This window comes from Gadus macrocephalus, chromosome 2, assembly GCF_031168955.1.
Source record: "Gadus macrocephalus chromosome 2, ASM3116895v1".
In the NCBI taxonomy this organism is placed as follows: Eukaryota; Metazoa; Chordata; class Actinopteri; order Gadiformes; family Gadidae; genus Gadus; species Gadus macrocephalus.
The window spans coordinates 22,566,579-22,590,731 of NC_082383.1; the positions used below are offsets into that span (position 1 = coordinate 22,566,579).

The window sequence follows — 24,153 nt, forward strand, 5'->3', positions numbered from 1 at the left end:
TGTACTTCATTCGCAACTGGTTGCAAAGGCTGCACACTTCTGTCTGTCCTCGTTGTTGATATCAATGCATTCCCAGTGGCCATGCTTAATTTAAAGACTGACGGTTATAACGCATTCATTACATCGAAGATCATAGGTGATGTTGGAAAAACACATTTGAAATCAATTATATTGGCAACCTCATGGGTAAAAAATAATTTATTGCATTTATTCAAGTGTCAAAATACAGCAAAGTACACAACAAATTTCAACAACACTTTATACAAAAAATACATCGTACCACAGTGTTGCCTGCAATTAGACAGTACCGTAAGACAGCTTACGGTACTGTAACAGACAAAACCAATTTAAAAGATTCAACACAGTCAGTGAAACTACCAATGTGCATAGAACTTCATAGCCAGAGCTTCAACATTGGTGATCTATCAAATGTGGTCATCTATAGTTCAACTACAAAAATGGTCAACTGTATGCTGTAGTCTTTGTATGAAGCCAACTACTTTCCCGTTTTTCATAGTTAGATATGGTAACTACAAGTCCTTTAATAGGTATTTGAGGTAGTTCAATGTACGTCAAATGAGGATGTATATTTTGACAGCGATCTTCGAGGTCTGTGCACCAATCTATTCACTTCTAATTATGTTTTGAACATGATCTTGAAAGGTCACCAAGTTCAATCTAAAGCATGTTACAATGCATGCTTCTCATCTGGAGCCGAGATGGTGTCTATCTCTTTTTTTTCCCCCATTCAGATGATCTTATCTTCATTAATTTTACTGCACACTGTTGACAAGCTATCAATACCATATATCACAGTACCTTAAGCCTTTTCTCTTGGCTGTATATCATTTTATATGTTGGCTGTCACTGCATGTGTTTACACTCGTTGGATTTATCTACAAGTGTCTGCTTGGCTTGCTTCCTATTACTGGTGCAGCTATCTTTTAATAAAACAAGGTCATTATTATCTACCGCTCACAATATGTTCTGCCTGCAGCCTGTCCCTAATCCTTTGCACATCACACTATTACTCTTAGTATTATTCTTATAATTACTGCTGCTATTAAATTGTTCTGACCATTTCTATTTGTTTCAATGATAGTGTGTTTCACAGATATTACAACTTGTTTGATGCTGCTGGTTAATATAAAACAAAAAACGAATAAATAGCGAAAGGCGTAGTTAACTAGTGTCTGTTAACTTCTTACCAAAGTAAGATCACTGTGATCTTCTCTGTGGTATTTAACAGCACTATGTTTACAAGCTCTTTGTACCGTATATAACCGGGCCTTAAGAAATTTCCCTGGCTGTATTTCTCACCATTGCATTTTTGTATTTATATTATCACACTGCAGTGTTGAGACGAGGAAGCAATGTTTGAATTCGAACACTAAAGTCAAACTCAGGTAGGTTTTATAGCAACCGACCTAACACACTCACACATACATGCAGTTCATATACACATTCACATAATGACCTATGCAAGGTACCGTGGCCAAAAGCTGCTCAGGGCCACACCCCCACCCTCCTCCTTGACCCGCTTCTCTCCTCCTCATTTGTATTAAAGCTACAGACACCGAAATGGCCCGTTTTGGGAAAGCTCAATGTGCGATTGGCAGTGTCTGTAATTCTGCACAATTTCGGGAACGTCTTCAAATACTGTGTTAGGGGCCCACTAATTAATTACTATATTAAAGCATCCATAAAGTACCATGCCATGGGACCTTTAACATCCAGACAGTGCATTGACCTTTTCACCTACACACAGTTCATAGAACTATCCACATACAGACAGTGCATTGACCTTTTCACATTCACACACTAGTGCATTGACCTGTTCACTTACAAATAGTACCTGTTTCTATTCACATACAGCCAGTGCATTGACCTATTCACAGTGCAAAACATGCAAATGCTTGAAATGTTCACTTTTGGTTATCTTGTGGTGCAACCCCCAGGCTGACAGCAAACATTAGGTAAATCGAAGCGGTTCAATGTCTGGTGTGTTCTAATGGCACACAATCCTGCTGTCCTGTTTCTGAAGTCGTTCAAATACCGCAAATGAGATACACGTGTTCCACATCCTGGCAAAACAACAACAGAGGGAGAGAGAAAGCACCTTTCAATGTTGTGTTCCTGTTTATTTTAATGCCGCTCTCAATTGTATTATCATGGCGGCTTTAAAAAAACAAAAAAAACAGGATATAATCTTTGGGCATTCGATCCTTCAGGTTTTGATAAGGGCATGCAAATGTAACGGCCACGCCAGGTGATCGATCAAAGGTAGGGTAGGCAATTTTTTGAGAAGCAAGCCAAAGCAAACAAGATTATTAAAATGAGCCAACATAGGGAGGCGCAGTAAACTGGAAACAGACATTCCCACAGCGCATTTCACTCACCAATAGCTGACAGGCGGCTCTGCGCCTCTTAACAAATTACACTCAAACAATAGCTCTTAAATAATTGCTTCATGTCGTCTTCAAAGACAAATGACTTCATTGGTGGGGAGAGACACAACTAGGATTGTACGTCATTGTTCTACACATTCATTGTTGATGCTTGAAAAATGAAGAACGGTTCACTCTCACCTCAGGCTCTTCACGGAGGGACACTTCTTCAGGACGGCTCCAAGGCTCTGGGCCCCGACGTCCGTCAGGTTGTTGTACTTCACACTAGAAACATTTAATTATAACCAATGGTTTTATTGAATACATCTGCAAGAACAGAGTTGCCGACTAGACAGAGTCGCCGACTAGAACCAAAACTAGACGTTTTGGTTCTTTTAAATACTGGAGAGGGGCTTTTAACGCGTGTACACAAAGATTAAGCTCACACCCAAGCCTTTTGTGTGCTTCTAAATCTAAAGGTAAACTGACAACATCACAACACTTGCTTGCCTATAACTTCTACCTAAAGTGATTTAAAGTCAAATTCTGGGTGTGGTTGAAATCCTTAAAAATTATACTTTAAGGCAAAGTCTCTACAGGACATAGTAAATGGCTTATGTAAATCCACATCCTGGCTCTCATCTAGTATGCCAGGATCTTTGATTATTCTTATGTGGCCCACCTCTAGAAGCTCTCTAGAAACCCACAGACTTCTGATTACAAAACAGTGAATAATTACAGACACTGTATCCATCATTGCGTCTTCTGGCTGCTGTGATGTGCACTGGCGAGCTCACAGGCACGGCTGTATACCCAAATAAGGCTTTTTTCTACATTTGCATACGTCCATGTGACATCAGAAGGTGGGATGCTGGCACCCCCAGCGTGTGACGCAGCATTGAACAGAGCTACTGCGGACGAGGAGTCGTGCTGCCAAAATACTAAACCAAGGCTATGGAGCGTGGCAAAAATAAAGACACTTACATGGTCCCGGGTGAGCTTCCAAAATAAATGAGCCACAGGAATAACACTATTTTAAGGGGAATGTGTTTGTCTGAGAGTGCACAGACATACTTTGCGTGCCATAAAGGGTAACATTGTCAATGCAGCAAAATAATTCACAAGAAGTCAAATGAAAGCTGATCCTTACTCTAGGTCAGTCAGGGACACCATCAGAGGCAGGACTGTGGCCAGCCAGTGGGCACCAAGGTCGGAGATGATGTTACTGTACAGACTGAGAGAAAAACACAAAGCAACACACAGACGGCAGAACATCACAAGACATCAGATATCAGATGACAGATCAGGTGTGTGTGCGTGCGTGTCTGTGTCTGTGTCTGTGTGTGTGTGTGTGTGTGTGTGTGTGCGTGCGTGCGTGCGTGCGTGCGTGCGTGCGTGCGTGCGTGCGTGCGTGCGTGCGTGCGTGCGTGCGTGCGTGCGTGCGTGCGTGCGTGCGTGCGTGAGTGTGAGCGTGTGTGTGTGTCTACCTGAGACAACGCAGTGACGCTGGGTTCATCAGGACCAGAGACAGCTCATACATCCCTGGGTCTCCAATACCATTCTGGGATAGACTAAAACAACAAACACATGGTCTCAGTTCGGTCAAGGTCACAGTTCATTCCACCTGTACCGATCACCACTCACAGTCCGATTCGCTCGATTCCGAGTGCACATGCTTTAACATTAGGCTGCAAGATACGGACGCAACGACCTGGTGGCGAGACCGCCGGCTTGCCATAATAAATATCAAGGAACATCCACCGGCCGCCATTTTTGTTTGGGCCAACAACAACAACAAAAATACCGGCAAAAAGACGTGGGGACACAAACACACAATGATTGACCAACTCAATGTTGGACATTCAAACTTGGATGTGAAATCGTGTAAGTGTACGCCAAGCATCATAAAACCGATCCTCCACAGAGTTGTCCTTGTCGAACGAGTGTACTCTTAGATATAATTACAAGTGCTCATCACTGACGCCAAAGTGACCGCTGGGGACGTGTGGCCTGGTTGAGGGACGTACTTTAGGATCTCAAGTTGGGAGAGGGAAACCAGAACCCCAGCCAGCGCCTCCGCTCCTTCGTCTCCTAGCTCACTTTTTTCCAGACTGCCGGTGAGCGGCCGCAAGCGATAAAGCACACAAACACAAACACACAAAGCATCCTCTTACACAAGCGCAAAGAAACACACATCAATGCACAGCAATGCCGCAAGTAACAAAGGGAAATGTATGTGTTGACACTTATACTGACTCAAGATGGCGTAGGTTGTTGAGGCCGGGCAGGAGTGACCACAGCTTAGGCAGAGCCAGGGTGCAATCCTCTGGACCTAGCCTTTAGGGGGGAGGAGTACCTTCATCATCAGCATCATTACTAGCACCATCATTTGATTCATTGCATTGACAACCTCTGCATCCCAAGCATGGCTTCATTGATTGATTGCACAGCCTTCTTACTCAAACTCCAGCTTGTGTAGTTCCTTCACTGCCGGAACCCCGGACGCCAGGAGCGAATCCGATTGGCTGGAGCTAAAGGAGAGCACAGCCTTCACTTCATAAGCACAGAAATGATCACTTCATGTGTCGGAGAATAGTAGAACTCAGAAGCCCTTCCACCAAATCAAAGCTTGGACGGCTTGATTCATTAACGAAGATTGAGATCAGTAAAGCCCTTTGGAGATATTTTTTTATAGAACTCGAAGTAGACAGGGATGGGTAGGTGAGAGTGTTTGAGCCCTGCTCCAATACCTCTGAGAACTAAAAATAAAAGTGTGTAATTAAGCAGTTTGGATCATTGTGGCACATTACCTGTCAGTCAGCCTCCTGTGCATGCTGACCAGCCGTGCTAGGTCATCAACGTGACACACCTGGGTCGCCTTTGTGTTCAGCTGGAATTTGGACATGGCTCCTTTAAGTTTAAGCTCCTCCTTTTCTTCCAGCTCCTCCCACATGGAGATGACGTCCGCGGTGCATGCCCTGAACATCGGGCAAGAAGGGCAGTAGCATTTTTTTTTACTAACGCTTGTTTCCGTTCATTTAGGCCCCGTCCACACGAAGCCGAAACGGGCGAAACCGTTCCGGTTTCGATCTATCCGGTTTCGGAGTATCTCCGTAAAGACGGAGTCAAGCGAAACCGGGTAGATCTGTAGAAACGCTGTAGTACACATGCCAGGCCCATGAGGGGCGCTGCTTCTGCTACAGAAATCCAGAAGAAAAATAAATAAGAAGAGGCGAGCATGAGCATAAAGGCTGCCCCCCGAACCACTAACAACACAAACAAACAGTCAGTCAACAGTCTCAATAAATAATGGCTTAGCAACCCAACAAGGGACATGGTCTGCTGCAGAACGATTACAAGCCTGTAGTCGGCCATCATCTTTGTTGTTGTGTGTTCTGAGGCTCCGCGGGCTTAACAGTCATTGGCTAGAGGGTCGAGGGGTGGGGCGATGACGTCATGGTTTACGGTTTCAGTCGGTTTCAGGCGTCCACACGAATCCAAAACGAAACCGGGTAGATTTGAAACCACCTCCGAGGGTGGTTTCAGAAGTTTACGGTTTCGGTCAGCGGATTCGCCGGCTTCGTGTGGACGGAAGGCCGAACCGTACAAGACCTTTGCGGTTTCGCCATGAAATCGGCTTCGTGTGGACGGGGCCTTATTTACGGATTCCTTAACTCTGAGGGTGTATGGCCTTAATGTTGGAAGGGTTTTCAAAGTTAGCAAAAGAGACTCACAAGCTGATAAAAGAAAGCTGCACCCCTCACATAATCAGAACATCCCTAATGACTCAGTGAAGGGTTAGATGTCTCATTTAACGACGCAACGGCACTGTTTGCCAGAACGAGCAGAACGAGAGGCTCAGTCGTTTTCTGGCAACTACCCCTAACCCTAACCTTGACCTCTTACTGCCAGCAGGAACAGTATACATACCTGTACGACGCGATGTTGCTGAGCCCCACTAGCGACAGAATCCCAGACGTCCGTATCCCAGTATCCTCAAGTCCCAGGCAGATCCCCGCACCTCCCACCCCACATCCAACAAGTTCCAGAACCTTCCCCACCACGTGCACATCCGACGGCCACATCCTCACTCCCCGGAAGCTCATTTCCTTTGGGAGGACCCCGGCGAGCAGCGTGCCCCAGTGGGTGTCTGCGCGGCTGACGCCGGTCTCGTAGATGCAGTGGCACACCTCCAACAGGTGGGCGGCGCCATGCTCGGCCTGGCCCAGGTGCCCCTTGAGGTGCTTGACGAGGACGGACTGCGTGGAGGGGGACTCCCGGGAGACGCCGGCGCGCAGGAAGAGAGTCCCGATGGCGAACCTCTGCACAAGGTCCAGTTCCTCCTTGTGGGTCCGTCGCCGACCCCTCCCCAGGCCGACCTGCATGGGGAAGGTCTTCAGGAGTCCAGACGTCTTCCTAAGGTGACAGAAAAACAGAGGGAGAGAGAGAGAGAGAGAGGGAGAGGGAGAGGGAGAGAGAGAGAGAGAGAGAGAGAGAGAGAGGGAGAGGGAGAGGGAGAGGGAGAGGGAGAGAGAGGGAGAGAGAGAGAGAGAGAGAGAGAGAGAGAGAGAGAGAGGGAGGGAGAAAGAGAGAGAGAGAGCGGAGAGCGAGAGAGAGAGAGAGAGAAGGAGAGCGAGGGAGACAAGGAGAGAGGGATCTTGCCCTTATCCAAATAATGCAAATGTGCCACAAACCACTTAAATAAAGGGATGAACATCTGACATCGATAATATACTTCTTATTATGTTATTAAGGGTTATCAAGGTTTGTATTAAGCATCAGAAAAATATTATTCAAAACAGCCAGAGTGGGGATTCAGGCCATACCCATAGAACTATGAGTCCTTTCAAGTCTATAAGCTGACCTTGAGATGTACAGTAATTATCTTATTTATGTTAAGGACAAGATATTCGATAAGTGTGGATTAGATACATCCCTGTGTGATATGTTGATTATTTCACGTGTTTAGATTCTGTTGTCCATCACTTTGACGTCTTTGTGGAGCAATATCAATGGATTAACTTAAACAACCTACAAACAAATCTCCTTTATCGTTGGAGCTCTTAATTTCCAATTTACCTTGTGGATGATATGTGAAGACCTGCCAGGAAGCTCTGGAGGAAAGGGTTCGACCATGACAGAACGTGGCTACCATCACTCACATCCTCAAAAACCTCATCGCTCTTCGTCCTTCGTCTGGGGTTTTTCCTTTCTTCGCTCCCCCTTCTTCCTCCTTCCCCTCCTGCATGGCCCTCTGTATCTGCACTCTCCATCTGCCCTGCCTGCCCTCCTCCCTCCCCCTGTCGTGAGCCTCCCTTCGGCTTCCCCCCTAGATGGAGGGCGTGGAAGAGCTCAGCCTTCAGGCCGACCTCCCTCGCTGTAGCCGCGGAGCCTCCTCCTGGAGGAAGGACGAGGTCATTCTGTCGGACCCCTTCCCACGCCAAGCGGCTCAGTTCAGCCAACAGCCCTTCCTCGTCTCTTCCGCCGTTCGATTTTATCTTCTTTCGCTCTGACGTCCCCTTCTCTTTCACTTTGTCGCCTGTAGTCCTGGCCTCTCGGTTGCAGGAGCGGGTAAGCCTCTTTTGGTTGACTTTCTTAACTTTGACGTGTTTGAGACTCCCGCTTCCCCCCGGTACGGTGCTCTCGAGCTTGACCCGCGAGGGGGCCGGCGACGGATCGTGGCTACTCCTGTCCTCAAACTGCCGCGCCAACTTTAGTCTCAAGGCTCGATGGCAAAGTCCGCTGAGTGTGTCGGGAAGGGCCTCGCGATGGTCGCAATGTTCCAGCACAAAGCACACCAGACGAAAGAGGGCCGGGTTCCAGCAAAGGCTGGACAAATACGGACTGCTCCGTAGCCGGGTCAGGGCGTTGTCGTAGCTGGTCGGTTCGCTGAAGTACCGGGACAGAGCTCCGTCGGCCTCTGTAGGGCTGAATCCGCCGAGCTCAAAGAGACTGTCAGCCCAGCGCCGGAGATTGCCGGTGGCTCCCCGTGGCCGAGCCGCGATCATCAGGGTGCAGCCGGGCAGCAGAGCCCTCTGGAGCAGGGCAGAGTATAACTCCCTCACGGTGAAGGCCTGCTTCCTGGAGTCCTTCTGGAGGTCGGCCACGAGGCTCTTGTCGAGAGGCTGCAGCAGAGATTCCAGGTGCCAAGCCTCTTGGAAACCGTCAAAAACAACGAGGACGCGTTCGGGGGCGGCGGCGACCCGACTGAAGACCTGATGGGGGTCCAGGCATAGGGGTCTCCCCGGGAAGAGACCCCCCAGCAGCATGGTCGGCAGACTGAAGGCGGGCTTGGTCAGAGCGAGGCCTTTACCGTCCAACACGAAGAAGAAGTCAAACTGGGGGAAGGAGCCAGTGGACCAGTCGAGGCCCAGGCTCTGGACCAGGGCCGTCTTCCCTGTCCCGGCGTGGCCAAGGACCAGTACCGAGCGGTTGGGTTTGGATCCAGCTGAGCTCCCAAAGATCTGAGGAACGGACAGAGGAAAAGAGGCACATGTTGATCGGCATGATTACGTACGTTCCCAACCTAACTGGCGCACACTGACCGGCCCCTGGCCAGTCAGTGTGCGTCAGTCCAGGGCCCTAATTACTTTGCCAGCCACACCCCGGAGCTGAAACATTGGAGACAATTGAGAACGCAATAGAAACCTTCCACCGTTGACCAACACTATCTCTAAAAGCCACCTATACCTTCCTTATCCCAACATAGCAACTGATAAAAATGTCAAATTATAAACCTTCAAAATGTTACATTTTAAAAAGCGATAGTGTTGAGGTGCCAAAGAGATAGTTTTTTAAAAGCTTAAATTTGATAAATGCCACATTTCGGTCTCAACATGTGATCCTCCAGGACTTCACCTGACTCCGCCGGAGGGAGGCCTTCTGCCTGGCCGTGTCCCCCATGTGGGCCAGCAGCTCCTCCAGGCACGCGCCGCCCTTCTTCTTCAAGCGCAGGACGTCCCTCCGGACCAGGAGCGTGTCCACGTGATGGGAGCGCAGGCTGAGACCCCCCTCCAGCTGCAGGCAGGTTTTCTCCATCTGAGCTTTGGCCTTAACGATGTAATCCTCAACGCGTTCTAGGAGAATAAGACAGAGGTTATGACGTTCGCTTCACAAGCACACTGTGATTTCATTTGTTGCCAAGCCAATAATATTGTATCCTCAATCTCTACTACTATTACTGGGTAATAAATCAATAAGTACACAAGTACAGGTTGGAACGAAACCCTTTGAAACGTTGCTCCCATCTTTATTCCAAAGAGGAGATGAGGCTGGATGTTGGACCCACCAGTGGGGGGGAACTGGGGGGCCGGGCCTGCCCCCGCATCGCCTGAGATGGACCCCTGTGGAGCGGACACCAGGGGGAGGGGAGCCCCCGCATCGCGCGCTATACACAGAGGGACACCCGTGTTAGGGACACGCCTTCACTCTGTCATCCACAGAGGCCAAGGAGAGCAGCATGCTGCTGTTGCGTGTCGGCGCCGTACGTCGGCGGTGGAACCAGGCCCGACGTGGCTTGTAGATCACATTTCAAACGGCTGTGACTTTGCCGTACTGTGGTATACTTGTTTAGGTTCCCTGTTATCAGCGGTGCCGCAAAGCATCAGATCTACGACGTCTTTCGTTTGTGCTCCAGATTGACGTCATCAAAATCCATGTGTGGTATTCAATACCGTCACGCGTCTGTACTCACCGGGGGGAGGAGTCGGGACATGGGGTGGTGACGCAGTGGGCACTGAGGAGGGAAATGCATGTTGAAGAAAGAAAACACTGTGGCCTCATGCATACCTTTACCTTTTTGATTAGTATGAAAAGGACAGGTTTCAACAACCTTAAAACATACGAGAGTACAGCATGACACATGAAACCTATCTGACGCACTGAATCAACTTTGTAATCAAACAAAGATTGTTTTCTTTGCAGTTATAATCAGTTATAAGCAGGACACCGCTAATAAATGAAAGTCCTGAAAGGTATATTTGTTCCGCATCGCAGACTTCAAGACCAGGCCAAGACAATATTGCGGTAATTAAGCTCCATCAGGATCCATTTAACATATTGGTATTCATATATCCTGCAGAGTGTTCACACAGAGTCACATTATACACAACTCCTCACACAGCACCAAAGCACTCACCCAAAATGTATGTTGTTGTGCTCGCGGCCGAACCGGTCAGTGCAAGGGCAATCAGGGAATGCTGAGAAATGGTCAAAGTGGGACGCTGACATCCACCTGCGTGACCCAGGGTGATGAACTGAAGAGGCATCTGGAGGGGTGGATGGAGCTGCAGGCTACTTGAGGGAGGCGATGCACTCTCTGGATCGGACGCCGAAAACACTGCGTCTCCGCCGGCAAGACCTGCTAGGGTGGTGGGTTCCGTTCCTTTAACACAATGCGCTTCCTCTGCGGTAACGCCACTGCTGAGCAAAGTAAAGGGAAGGAAACGAAAGTGAAAGAGATGCTTACTGTTGGCGTCTGGGGTTTCTTGGACTTCTGTGGAGACAGAGTTGCTCTTGGCCAACTCAAAGAGGGAATCTTGGTCTAGGGTGAAAGAAGAAGTTACTTGTGAGCAATGTGTTTGGACTGTGTGTGTGTGTGTGTGTGTGTGTGTGTGTGTGTGTGTGTGTGTGTGTGTGTGTGTGTGTGTGTGTGTGTGTGTGTGTGTGTGTGTGTGTGTGTGTGTGGCTGGGACATTTCCACTCACCTGTGAATGTAGCCAGGAATTCTTCCATTTCTTCAACATCTAGGTAGGAGGAGAGGAAGATCATGATGAAGGCAAGTGGTAATATCAAAACAGTTGTTGTAGTATAGTCTCTGCTTTCTGGTTACCTTACACTACGTTTATCATCATTCACTCTTCGACTAGGTTCTGCGGTATGAGGATTTAGGACCGCATATCCGCAGACCCCATTATTTTTTATAGATTTAAATACTACTTTCTGTCAAATAACTTTTAGGTATAAGGTACCTGTGGTTTTTCCACCCTAATACTACTGAAACTGCCTCCTCATTTGTTGAAACATCCTACTCCTGTTGGTAATATCTAGCACTTTTCGATTACAGCATTCAAATGCTGAAGAGACGATAGAAAATGGAGTTTGATTTTTAATTTACCCCAGTCAACTAAAATGAATGTACGGAACAAAATTGTAAAAAAAATAATGAAACGTTTTAATCATCACGGAAGTGAGGGCTACGGTAAGATTAAAGTCGGCACCATTTCGTGCAGAGACCTTGACCGCTGACACAATAAAAACACAGAGCAGAACTTGAGGTTAGCTGCCAACCATTGTGGACGATAGGGATGTTCCCTTTTGTTTGTTGCTGTGTTTACCTGGAAGCTCTTCGTTGTCAGAGGGCTGGTTTGGTTCTCCTCCGTGCTCCCCATCCCCTGGTGGGAGAGAGGGAACGCCTTTCATTCAGAATGAGGGGCTTCACTTTCAAACCATAAGCAAAGTTACCTCAGACCTTCTTAGGCTCAGAGTTAAAGACCTCGAGGGCATGTTGGAGGGTCAATACTCTGCTATCCCTCTGATTGAGCTGTACTTACACATTTGCAAAGCCCTCAATGTCTCAACAGGCCTCCTTGGCCACATGTAACGACATGAACGCTAAGCCCGGAAATAAGTATGACTTCATTCAGAGGGTTCAGTCTCATTCTTTACACGCTACATCGGATATCAGGGTAAACCAACCGGAAGCTGCAAATGAGGAAGTCTAAACCCATAACCCACTGTGAACAACCGCACTAATCATTTGGATGATGAGGCTGCAGGTAATGCTCAAACGCTCAAGACAACACACACGTGTACTTAAATAGCCAATTCAATGCCAGCTTCAACTTCAACTTGACCACAAATGCAGCTTGGAGTAGCCTTTGCACCAGCAGACTACTGATACAATTTAAACTCATGAATTGTAAATAGTAATTGATCAGACCACAGTCCTGTGCCTCTCGATCACTGCGACCCCTCACCCTATCCAATCAAGTTAGAGAAGGGCTATAATAAGTTAGCATATCATTATTTCTATAGCACCTTTTAATTATATTTATCTATCTATCTAGCTATTTTTAAGCGCTGAACAAAGAATAGCAGCAATAGCAAAGCAGTATATACACAAGGAGCATCAGGTAAAAGGTTCAAGAAGGTCAAAAATTAAAGGAAACTCAAGATTTAGCAGGCATTTAGCCGATGCTTTTACCCAAAGCGACTTACATCGGTTGATACTTGATACACACATTGACACACCGACGGCAGAGTCAACCATGCAAGGCGACAGCCAGCTCGTCAGGAGCAGTTAGGGTTAAGTGTCTTGCTCAGGGACACATCAACACTCAGCTAGGAGGAGCTGGGGATCGAACTAGCAACCTTTCGGTTACAAGATTTCAAGATAGTCAAAACATTATGCATTAAATGCTTGCTGTACAGTTTCGTTTGCCACCTCTGTCGAATACATTTCCTTCTCTAACTTCCTCCAACAGCAGTCGTTGAGAAGGTGCATTGTGTTGTGACATTATTTTCCACTAATATATTGCAATATTTTTCACATCTATTGATTTTGGCGGTTTTATGTTACTATTTGAGCAATTGTATTCTTAGTTTGTTAGGTGTGTGGGCTCATCACGCTTTCTGTGTGTTGGTATTATTTTAAGACCTCATTAAAAATATTTATATAGACCTATGCAAAAGCACATGTGTGGGAGATTATTCACGTTGTATTTTGTAAATCGAATAAAAATATAAAACACGAAACTAAAACTTATAGATACTTTCATAATCAATTCACATACGAGTAGGCGATATGAAATGTCTCAATAAATAATACATTTACAGTGACGCAGACTGGACAATGACAATGTTCGCGCCAAGGGAAGAACCCGAGCGCTACTGGCCACTAGCGTTTGCAACGTTTATGTGTATGTAATGTGTAGGTTTATCACCTGCCGGGCCGTCCTGCATGGCTGCGCTATATGATCGATCCTGTATGTTGTCATCTGGCCGAGGCGCTCCCCTCCGATGCTGTCCTCAAACGGCTTCTGCGGAGGAGCGAGGCAGCGCACTGAGACGCAAACACCGGGGTACTTTCGGTTTCCTTTCAGACAAAGGGCATGGTTATAGATATTTGGAAAGAAATGTCAACTTATAAACTATTGAAATATCGCGTATACAAAAAAGGACATGATGTCAATGGGTTCGAACTGTATTTGCAGCTCACGAAAAAGTCACACTGATAGTTGTTACTTACTTCATATTGGTTGAGAAGAGTATGTGGGTGAACGGTGCGCATAGCCGTATATGGCTGTTGGGCTGGTAAGTACCTAACTACCGTTCCATTGTCTCATAAGAACACCGGGCCCCCTCCTGGGGATACAAACCGCACCACTCTTGCCATTTTTTATGCCAGATAGGTGAACCTGAACACAACATACCCCTTGACTCTGGACGCTACCCCTTCTAGGCGACATGATTATAAAAATCGGGTCATACTCTTAAAATAATCAAACGCGTGAATCCTGGCCTGGTCCTTCAAAGTGTGTTAAAATAGTTGAATGCACACTATTAAGGTTGCTGCTATCATTTTTGTCTGTATACGGCTGAGTGTATGTTTAAGTTGGACAGATAATATGTATGTAAACTATAAACCCGGAATTCCTGGAAGGCACCGCATTCACTGAAAACGAAACTCAATGGTAGAAAATAATAAAAAGATTACTAGACGCGGTAATTACCAGGGGGATAAATAGATTTGAGGACATTCTGGCTTAGTCCTCCCGGGGAATCCAAACATGAAAAAACATTGCTACCAATTTAATAACCAGTATTCCATTTCTCCAGAAATGGTGTCAATCATTTCGATCCAACGTCACGACAGACTAAAAGTCTCCTTGATGATCCAATTAGACCTACTGTACATGTGCCTCAAGCTGAGTAATTTCAATGGGTAGGCTTAGTTCAAATTGTCAAAAGGTATAGGTATTTTATTCCGCAAAAAAAATGAAGCTAAATACATTAGATAAATCATACAATATCTTTATTGATCAGTAATTACAGGTGAATCATACAAAAAAAAAAACCTATACACAAATTCATATAAAAATATGAAGAATGATAGACATAATTAAAGTGACATAAACACTAGTGTGTGTCACTTTAGGACACTGATCAAAATGGATTCACAGCCAGCAAGTATCCTCAAAAAACATTTACCATCCATGTAATAAAGGAATGTCCATCTATCCGTCTATTGCTGAAGCTGATCGATGAGTCTCGTCTCCTCTCGGCCAATGACTGAGCTGCGCTGTAGGCCCCTCCTACCGAGTCCAGGGTCCTGGAACAACATATAATCAATAGGGCTGGGTAAAAATATCGATTCATCAATGCACTGCGATTTATTTGTTCTCGATTCAATTTCGATTCAATTAAAAAAAAAAAAAAGCATACTCAGTCATTGTAATCTAGAAGTGAATATGTCTAAATGTACATGCCTTTTTACATTTGTCCATGTTATGATTATTATTTTAATGCTGCAGGTTTAGCTCAGGAACAATACTATACAATGGTGTATTCCCTTTTTGCTAGTTAAAGCACAATGAAATGGTTAATTCATTTTGAAATGGTTAATTCAAAATAATATTTAGGCATTTTTGTCATCTGCGAGTATTATTGAATCGATATCGAAGCAATTGGATCAATATCGAATCGAAATCGAATCGAATCAAGACCTAAAGAATGGAATTGAATTGTGAGGTACCTGGCAGTATACCAGCCCTGATATTCAACCAATCAATTCACAGCAATGCCAAGGCTGCCATGACAACAACTCTGTCTATGTTTGAGAATGCATCGCCATGACGGAGGCCAATGCATTGCCAGGACGCCAATCTTTTTTTCTTTTCTGGCGTTTGTTTTAACATGCGTGTCCATGTTGTGTGTTCTTTACCAGAGCAACAGGCCCGCTGTGTCAGTCCAGTCTCTGCTCCTCGGTGAGGAGGTTGGAACAATAATCCTGAATGCCTGGAGAGAGAGACAGAGAGACAGAGACAGAGACAGAGACAGAGACAGAGACAGAGACAGAGACAGAGAGAGAGAGAGAGAGACAGAGACAGACAGAGACAGAGAGAGAGACAGCGAGAGCGAGAACGAGAGAGAGAGAGAGAGAGAGCGAGACGATGACCAAATGGACCCGTTCAACTTTTGATGGTACTGCATTTCCACGCAACTTTTTCATAATTAGAGCTCCGTTGCTCGTACTTCTTGAATAAGTAGTGTGCAGCACCTAGTATTAATACAAAGTCACGACGGATGGTCCGATACGCAGAACATGCGTACTATCATCTGGCCGGCCTCTTGCGGCCACACGCAGGAACAAAGAGCCTATCGTCTTCTCATCGGGACATCAGACACAAGCTAGGAGTTGACCATCGAGAACCACAGTGGAGCTCTCCTCACGGTCGGACGCTCTCGCTGCGAGTTGACATTTGAGGCGAGCGGCGTTGGCGTGACTCACTCTCCACGATGCGGCCGTAGGCCAGGGCCGCCGGGGAGTCGGGCACCTCGGCGAGGAAGGACCGCCCCTCGTCGCAGCTGCGCCCGATCCTGGGGTCCAGGGGCACCTTGCCCAGCAGGCGGAGGCCCAGCTCCTCGCACATGCGCTCAGCGCCCCCGGTGGTCGGAGGGAAGATCTGCGACGTGTTCTGGGGCCGAAGAGCGAGACACGGGGGGGGGGGGGGGGGGGGGTCAGAGGTCATTTAAGCTTTGTCATTCAAGAAATTGATGGGGTTCTACGCATGACATGCAATGCATAAGATATATGTACATTATATCATCATATGTTGTATGCATGATCAAATCTGCATTAAGGTCAATAATAGAAGCGTGACACGGGTCTGATAGACATGGAGGAGGTGATGGGAGACAATGAAACATGACACTAGTTCATTGTCTCTTTCTCTTCTTCACGAGGGTGAGAAGCCTGACTACTTACCTAGAACTGACAGGGCCTTGTATCCTATAAAAATACTAGTGCTGTCAGTTTAACGTGTTATTAATGGCGTTAACGCAAAGCAATTTTAACGGCGGTAATTATTTTATCGCGCGCTTAACCCTCCTTTGGCTTGGCAAACGTTGTCGTTTTTTCACCCGTGCGTGCGTGCAGGCGTTTATCGATAGGCTGGTAATGTGTAGATACAATGTACATATATACATATACAAAAATACATATGGAGTAAAAAAGGTGGATGAGTGAAAACGACAGGACTGAGGGGTTGGGGGCGGGGCCCTAGCGTCCATAGGGCACCAATCACCTTGCACTTGGGGCAGACGAAGCCACTCATGTTCTCCACCACGCCGATGATGGGCAGCTTGACCTTCTGGCAGAACCGGATCTCCTTACGCACGTCCTGCAGCGACACTTCCTGGAGGACATCGAAGAGGGAAGCACGGAGTGTGACTGTGTGACTGTGTGTGTGACTGTGTGTGTGTGTGTGTGTGTGTGTGCCTGCGTTACCTGAGGTGTGGTGATGATAACAGCCCCATCAATGCCAGCAGTGCTCAGGTACTGGACGATGGACAGATGCTCGTCTGAGGTGCCAGGGGGCGTGTCCACGATGAGGTAATCCAGGTCCCCCCAATCAACATCCCTCAAGAACTGCTTGATCATGCCTGATTGGTCGAACAGTGGGGGGCGGGGCCACACAGAATAACTGGTAGGCACACGGCACACACACACACACACACACACACACACACACACACACACACACACACACACACACACACACACACACACACACACACACACACACACACACACACACACACACACACACACACACACACACACACACACACACACACACACACACACGACTGAGAGTACCGTTCTTCTTGGGCCCCCTCCAGATGACGGCGTCGTCCGGGCTGCTGAGCAGGAAGCCGATGGACATGACGGCCAGGTTCTCCTCCACGTACTGGGAGACCAATCAGACGCCGAGGTTTAGCAGGTTTAGAGAACCCCCCCATTGAGAAGGCTTTGCTACAGTTTCAGGGGGGATGGGGAAGACTCACCACGGGGGACCAGCCCGAGCCACTCTGATGGACCTGGAGGTGAAACAAAGAGGTTAAGCTCAGCTCCGTTCAAACCAGGGGGGCACGTGAGGAGCTTCCAGGGGGGACTTGTAAAATATTTTGATTTACCTAAAATTCATTTTATTCATTCACACATTCGTAGATTTCAATAATGATGGTAATTGTACTATACGTGATCTCATTGAGGATTCTTTTTGTAATTGAGATCATACCATTTCCATCCGATACATGTAGACGGGAAAATCTAGAAGACTATGTCGACAAAGGAACATGTTACGTTTCTCGTCAGGCTTGGTGCACGGAGGTAGGCTGCCGTGTGCACGGTGGTGTGGGCGTCCGGGCACTGACCTGTTCTCCGTCCAGACCCATGATCCTCGGGATAGAGGGCCCACAGATGTCCACGTCAAGCACGGCCACCTGGCACACAGGGGAGAGGGGGTGAGACAGAGGAGAGAGAGAGAGACAGAGGAGAGAGAGAGAGAGAGACAGAGGAGAGAGACAGGAGAGAGAGAGACAGGAGAGAGAGAGACAGAGGAGAGAGAGAGAGAGAGACAGAGACAGAGGAGACAGAGAGACAGAGGAGACAGAGGAGACAGAGAGACAGAGAGACAGAGAGACAGAGAGACAGAGAGACAGAGAGACAGAGAGACAGAGAGATCCAAGTGATTTTTCCCAAATGAGGTATTCAATGAATACCCTTGTTCTTAATTCATTGTAACTGTGCATTATAGGACTATTATTATCCTTTTTGTTTGCATACAGTATACATGCATGTAGGATTTTAGTCTTTTTTGTGCATGTGGATGTAAGTCACATTTGATAAAAGCGTCTGCTAAATGACAAAAATATAAATGTAGACGTGGAAGTGTTCTTGTGCTACATGGAAGGAGTAGCACCAGAGGGAGGCAGAGTGATGCAGTGTGTGTCTAAGAACAACTTGGTCCTCAGACTGCAATGACCTGCTGCCAATTTATTTTTTATTTCAAGTTATTAAAAAGTTCCAGTGCGAGCATGCGTGTTTGTGTGCGTGTGTGTACACAGTGGAACTATTGGGAGAGTAAAGAACTAGGTCACAAGCAGATCCAACTTGTAACCGTAGCATTTGGGCTGGACAGCAAATGGGGACTTTCTCTTTTGGGGGGCCAATAAGCCACAACAGCAGGAGGACAGGAAGGAAGGAATGAAATGAAACAAAAGTTGCTTGACTGGCTTTTGCAGTCTTTGGCTTTTTTAGATTTTGCACAAGTTTAGACATTGTGCTGCGTAAATATTTTACTGCAATAGCTAAGATAACCAAGATGATATGGCTCACACAAGTCTATTTGAATAAACAGTTCCACGCGCTGAGCGTTCCTTGGAAAACTCTAGCCACACACGAGGAGGTCACCACACCACACACGAGGAGGTCACCACACCACACACCAGCTCAAAAGCCACCAGAAGTCGGTTACCCTCCCGCTGAAGCTGTGTGTGGTGCGGGCGTGTCCTCCCAACGGTCGGCTGCTATCTCACAACAGACGGATGTATTTGACCCTTCATTCATTCTCCCATGCCCTCCCAAGCAGAGGATGGAAGAGGTGGGGGGAGAGAGCGAGGACCATGCATGGGGGGGGGGGGGGGGGGGGGGGGGTCAATGTCTGTTCTTCTCACCGTTTGCTGTCATTTTCTTACTTGATGACAAAAAACACAATAACTGCGTCTCTGTCTTCATGATGAGATAATAAACCAGACCAAGGCCTTCCTCATTATGTTCCAGAGTGATTTGTTACTTAAAGTAATGGACAACAGAGATCTGTACTTTACTTACAATTAAAATATTAAGGTTGATCTGGGTGTGCATTAAGCACCCGAACCTCACGTTCGAATCCTCCATTGCAATCTCACATAATTCCAGGTTATCTAACAGAATATTTGGTAGGTGTGTGCCACTGTGTGGTGAATTCATCAGTGATGCATGAAGACAGACCATGCAGCAACAATTGCCGTGCCATTATAACCCAAAAAAGGATACGCTATTCAGATCAAGCATGATTTTAGTCTGTAGACACACTTTACCATTTTGTCAGTAGAACATTTAACAATGAGACAATAAAGCCTGAACTTCCTGTGACGAAAAACAAATGTTTTGCATCTTATCCCAATGCTGGCTAGCATACTCACCATGACTTGCAGAATGCTATTTGCAATAGCAGCAGCACTTTTTTGTGTGACATTTCTACAATGTTGAGTTATTAAAATTCCTTCTTTAACCTGCCCTGTGGGCTACCAAAAGCATAAAGTAACATCAGTTTGAATTAGTGTACGAGGAGGCAAGCAGTAGCATGCTGCTGCCAAAGGGAGACTTCTATTGTTTTCATGGCCAGGGGGCCACACGCCCGCTAAAAGACAAACGCACCTTGGCACGCCTCGCAGCATCATCCACTGGGACTGATAATATTAAACACAGAACCCAACCTAGAATCTAATGTTCAGACGTGTTGTCGTTCTACTATGTGACCCTGGTGCGTCTGGTGTGACCCGCTATACAATGAGGCTCTGCCGTAACCGAGTCAAACTCAGGGCAGGAGTGGATCTGAATCCGAACAGGTCTTACGTGTCCTCTAGGCTGCCAGCTAGAGTTCAGTGCACAGTGACCGATTAAGGCCCCGTTTACACGAGGACGCTTGCGGCTAAAAACGACAAAATATTAGATCGGAAGTGCCTTTTGTTTCGACGGTGACGCGTTTTTTGGGCTTGAAAACGCAAAAATCTGAAACCACCCTTCCAGAGTGGAAAACTTGAATACGCTCCGCCGTAGCGTTTCCGTCTACACTGCCAAGACGCAAAACTCTGCTCAGATCTGCTCACGTCGTGTACGCGTTTACGTCACATACATGTTGGGATTATTTCCATGCGTCGGACCGTCAAGCTGCTCTGGCAGCTCTAATAAATTTAGTCTTTCCACGAAATGTATGATATGTGGATAGGTGTAGTATTACTGAACAGAGAAGGATCTGTAATTATGTTTTGGTTTTCGCGGCGCAGATAAAAGAAGGAAGATTCTACGCATGCGCTCAGACATGGCGTTGTTGTGTGATAGTGTATCACAGCACCACCTAGCCACTTGGCATGCACACCCGATCGAATTACACACACTTTTGCGTCACCGTATGCACGCAGATTTCCTCCCGAAAATGTGTCTAAACGCGGAATAAAAAGTGAAGACGTGACGCCACTTTTGCGTCTTCTGTTCAGACCGTCATCATTTAAACACAGCCTGAGTTAATCTGGAGATAATGTTAATGTTCACGTTTATTTGTATAAAAGCCCAGGCGGGCCGTGCTCCCCCTCACCTCCTTGCTGGCGTCGCTGGCCAGGGCGTGGGCCAGGTGGGCGCTGAAGGTGCTCTTCCCCACTCCGCCTTTCCCAGACAGCACCAGGATCTTGTGCTTCACCGTCAGCATCTTCTCCGCTATCTCCGCGATGGCTGGGGGGACAGAGAGGGAGTGGGTTAGGGACCTGGTGGGTCGGGCCCTCAAAGAAAAATCTCTTTTGCCTTTTAAAATGTTCCGACGTCATGGACACACAAAGCTTACGCAATTTTATGATTTTAATTTAAAGCGCACCACGACTTTTATGACCTATAAACGTTGTTATAATGATTTAGAGTCATGTTTAACCCTACTAAAGTGTCAAATAATGGGGGGCGAGGGGTCGGAGAAGGACGAAGCCGAGTGTCGACAGAGAATGCTGAAAGCGCCCAGATGAGAGGAAGAGTTTCCCGAAAATCTACAACGTTTTTTGTGCTGTGATCCGTGTCAGGTTGCTCTATAGGAGTCATTAATAAGAAATGAAGACCAGAAAAGTAGTATCATAGGCGATCTTTAAATATGATGACGTTGGCGGGCCAATTATGTACCTATGTACTTTGGCTTACGCAGAAACCGAAGTTGCATCTTCAATACGTCTTGGGTGCATTCAAACAACAGGTTCATCATGGTGGAGCACACTGGTTACGATTACAATTAAATAGGATTTATGATCAATAACGGCACATTGCATATGTACCACTGACAACAACGGCTGCATTATTGTTAGGGTGAAGCCCTATAGGCCGAAGAAAGAGCCGTAGTCTTACCGGGGTCGGGAGCCTTGGTGGCACCGGAGGCACAGAGCGTCTGGTTCGGACAGCCCTGGCATGCTGAGCCCTTCCCTGCCTTTACACTGGTGGTCCCAGGACAGTCTGAAAACATTTGAATGAACATTTTTAGAGAAGCCAGATAAAGTAAACTGTAGGGTTAGTTAGATCACAGATTTATTATTTTAGACCCTTAAATAAAATGTTTAAATAACTTCATACGTTACAGTTCATGTGTTTCTAAAACACGCGAGTTAAGCTTCCGTGGTAACATTATCTTCCTAAGTAAACCATCATGAATAACCGTTGAGGTAATTGACAACTGGCCGAATTTATTTCACATTATAACACATTAGGTTAGGCTATTATTCAATGTATATGTATATATACACACACACACATGTGTATACTTCAAGCAAGCTTCAACAATAACTTTCTCGAAACGCTTGGAGATGACGCAAGAGAAATGACATATCGCTATATTTTGCTGATCTGTGAAACCGACAAAGTAAACTACAAAATGTAAGCATTTAATTAAAATCTCCCAGAAAACAAAAGACGCTCTCCTTTGGACATTAAATAATGCAAACAATTGCATTTAATACTCACGTTCCGGCGCATTGCTGGGGACATCGGACATAATTGAATCCCTGTCCTCCTTCATAATTCTTCCCCTTCTAAAGTTCCTGCTACGCAGCAGAACGTCCTGATAAAACTAAACCCGAAAAGCTGCGCAGTCATTGCCAATGACTCAGGAGGAGCATTTGTCGATTTTACCTAAATAGTCTATTACTTTATGTTACTTAATATTTCCAAACGTAGAAAATATTATAATATACTTATTTTTCTCATATATTATAACAGGTTGTTTATATATTTGTTTTTGTTACAGGTTACTTATATGTAACAAATGTTTTTTACTAAATGATTAATTAACTATTATATCTCATCATAGATTAAAGAGACATGTTAAATGGCAATGTTATCCCTAGAAAAAGCTTACGTTCCGGGTCGGTACGTTTGTCTTTGTTTTGGCTTGTTTGTTGTGATCCTATCCTCCTGGGTTGCCAGATATGAATCAAATCGTCATAATGATAAATTACGTTTTTTTTTCTCTGGTTGACCAAGGTGTGGTAAGGTATTTGCATGCAGATGACGGGGCTTTGTGGATAAGAGGTCGCAATTTCTCTTTTGTGAAAAGAAAAGTTCAAGTGGAGGGAGGGACAAAACAATCGGGATTCAAACTGTCTGTTGCAAAAAAAAAACTCAGGTGATCTGTTTTTCTAGACGACATAAAATTACACCCATATCAATAAAACTATGAACCACCCCTCGATCAAGTTAAAACGATCAGATTTCTTGGTATATGGTTTTACCAAAAGAGATTGCTTTTTACAGTTTTCCAGCTCTATCTAGCATTAGGTCAGGAAGGTCGTTATTTAGAATGGATCTAATAAATAAAGTATTTCTTATAATGTACAGACTGCAAATGAAGGGCATATTCACACGTTTTATCTGGGTTCCTGCTCATGTTGATGTGAAGTGAAATGAGCAAGTGGATATTCTGGCCAAACAAGCACTCAAGATATCACATGTACCTACAGGTTCCTCTGAGCAAAGCTGAAGTAAAATCCGTCATCAGGACATATAAACCAAATACATGGCAGGAGCATTGGGGCATGAGTGAAACAGATAGACATTTGTACAATATACAAAGACCCATTGGTGATGGGAGGACGGTGGGCTTCAAACGTAGGGAAGGAAATACAGGTCTAAATTATTCGCTGCATAAAATAGGCAAGCATCCAACTGGGAAATGCCAACACTGTTACCAGCCAGAAACTGTTGAGCATTTATTAGTTAATTGTAATGAGTACAATACCCAGAGAGACCACCTTTTTCAGACACTAAGCAAGGTAGAACACAACAACTTTTCCTTATCAAGGATCCTGGGAGGGTTCAGACCATTATTAGTTGGACCTTCCCGCCCTCCTGGGTCCTTTACGGTACCACTGACATGAGGTGGTCGCAGTGGTTCAGTTATTACTGGACACCTGCTGGAGTTTTGGGGGAAATCAGGCAACGTCACCGAGATGCTTAGTGCTCTGGGAAAAAGAACCGTGTTTGTTGTGTGTTCTGTTGTGTTTTGAACAATAAAGGCAGTTCCCTTTGGCGCGAGAGCTGCAGTTCACGTCTGAAACCTGTCTCCCGTGTGGTTCCTTCCTTCGCTAACGATACAATACTTTGAAAACATTTGAATTTATTAATTTTGAACGCTGAACAGATTGGGTGCAGCTGTGCCCGCGTTCTTGGCAGAAAGTCAGTTTCGTTCCCGGTGGGTGTTGGTCTTTGCCAGGCCTGCACTTAGTTCCCAATCCAGTTTGTGATATTCATGGATAGGATATTGAGGCATAGTCGACCGTGGTGGGGTGATCTCATCACTGCTAGTAGCAGGTGATGGGGTCCTGATGGCCTCATCGGCCTGTGACCCCCTGAACTCACTGGATCGGCTGGCAGCCCAGTGTATCTTCAATACTGATAGAGTTTGCCTCTGAGACA

General features: G+C 46.1%; 2 protein-coding genes across 5 annotated transcripts; both read right to left on the minus strand.

The window, feature by feature from the left end:
• Nucleotides 1–180: 180 nt before the first annotated feature.
• On the minus strand, nt 181–9,783 carry ciita (class II, major histocompatibility complex, transactivator). 3 transcript variants are annotated; one of them, XM_060073497.1, is made up of 12 exons: nt 9,676–9,782; nt 9,246–9,463; nt 7,467–8,851; nt 6,318–6,803; nt 5,198–5,365; nt 4,847–4,918; nt 4,644–4,724; nt 4,415–4,498; nt 3,875–3,958; nt 3,538–3,621; nt 2,589–2,672; nt 181–2,084 (listed from the first exon to the last, which is right to left on the minus strand). In XM_060073497.1, exons 2-12 carry the CDS (start codon nt 9,423–9,425, stop codon nt 2,009–2,011), a joined length of 2,784 nt encoding a protein of 927 aa, XP_059929480.1. In that variant the 5' UTR covers nt 9,426–9,463; nt 9,676–9,782; the 3' UTR covers nt 181–2,008. The 3 variants fall into 3 exon arrangements, 2 of the variants coding, with proteins under 2 accessions (XP_059929480.1, XP_059929486.1); XM_060073503.1 differs by lacking the exon at nt 4,415–4,498; XR_009529364.1 differs by lacking the exons at nt 181–2,084; nt 2,589–2,672; nt 3,538–3,621 and having other exon boundaries at nt 3,933–4,075; nt 4,112–4,498; nt 9,676–9,783.
• A 4,621-nt stretch (nt 9,784–14,404) lies between these two features.
• nubp1 (nucleotide binding protein 1 (MinD homolog, E. coli)) lies at nt 14,405–22,326 on the minus strand. 2 transcript variants are annotated; one of them, XM_060073822.1, is made up of 11 exons: nt 22,204–22,326; nt 21,595–21,699; nt 20,810–20,943; nt 17,826–17,894; nt 17,457–17,489; nt 17,269–17,359; nt 16,897–17,051; nt 16,694–16,804; nt 15,898–16,084; nt 15,331–15,404; nt 14,405–14,743 (listed from the first exon to the last, which is right to left on the minus strand). In XM_060073822.1, exons 1-10 carry the CDS (start codon nt 22,256–22,258, stop codon nt 15,352–15,354), a joined length of 993 nt encoding a protein of 330 aa, XP_059929805.1. In that variant the 5' UTR covers nt 22,259–22,326; the 3' UTR covers nt 14,405–14,743; nt 15,331–15,351. The 2 variants fall into 2 exon arrangements, with proteins under 2 accessions (XP_059929805.1, XP_059929797.1); XM_060073814.1 differs by lacking the exon at nt 14,405–14,743 and having other exon boundaries at nt 14,817–15,404.
• Between the last annotated feature and the right edge of the window lie 1,827 nt (nt 22,327–24,153).

Bases quoted from the DNA above. Each gene is read 5' to 3' on its own strand.
- ciita (XM_060073497.1), bottom strand. From the start codon at position 9,425: ATGGAGAAAACCTGCCTGCAGCTGGAGGGGGGTCTCAGCCTGCGCTCC. The intron at 6,804-7,466 runs GTAAATTGGAAA...CTGTCACCTTAG, and splicing joins CTTCACATATCATCCACAAG to GAAGACGTCTGGACTCCTGA. The intron at 3,959-4,414 runs GTACGTCCCTCA...TTGTTGTTTTAG, and splicing joins TCCCAACTTGAGATCCTAAA to TCTATCCCAGAATGGTATTG.
- nubp1 (XM_060073822.1), bottom strand. From the start codon at position 22,258: ATGAAGGAGGACAGGGATTCAATTATGTCCGATGTCCCCAGCAATGCG. The intron at 17,360-17,456 runs GTGAGTCTTCCC...TTGGTCTCCCAG, and splicing joins GCTCGGGCTGGTCCCCCGTG to TACGTGGAGGAGAACCTGGC. The intron at 16,085-16,693 runs GTGATTGGTGCC...CTTCGGCCCCAG, and splicing joins TCGTCTGCCCCAAGTGCAAG to AACACGTCGCAGATCTTCCC.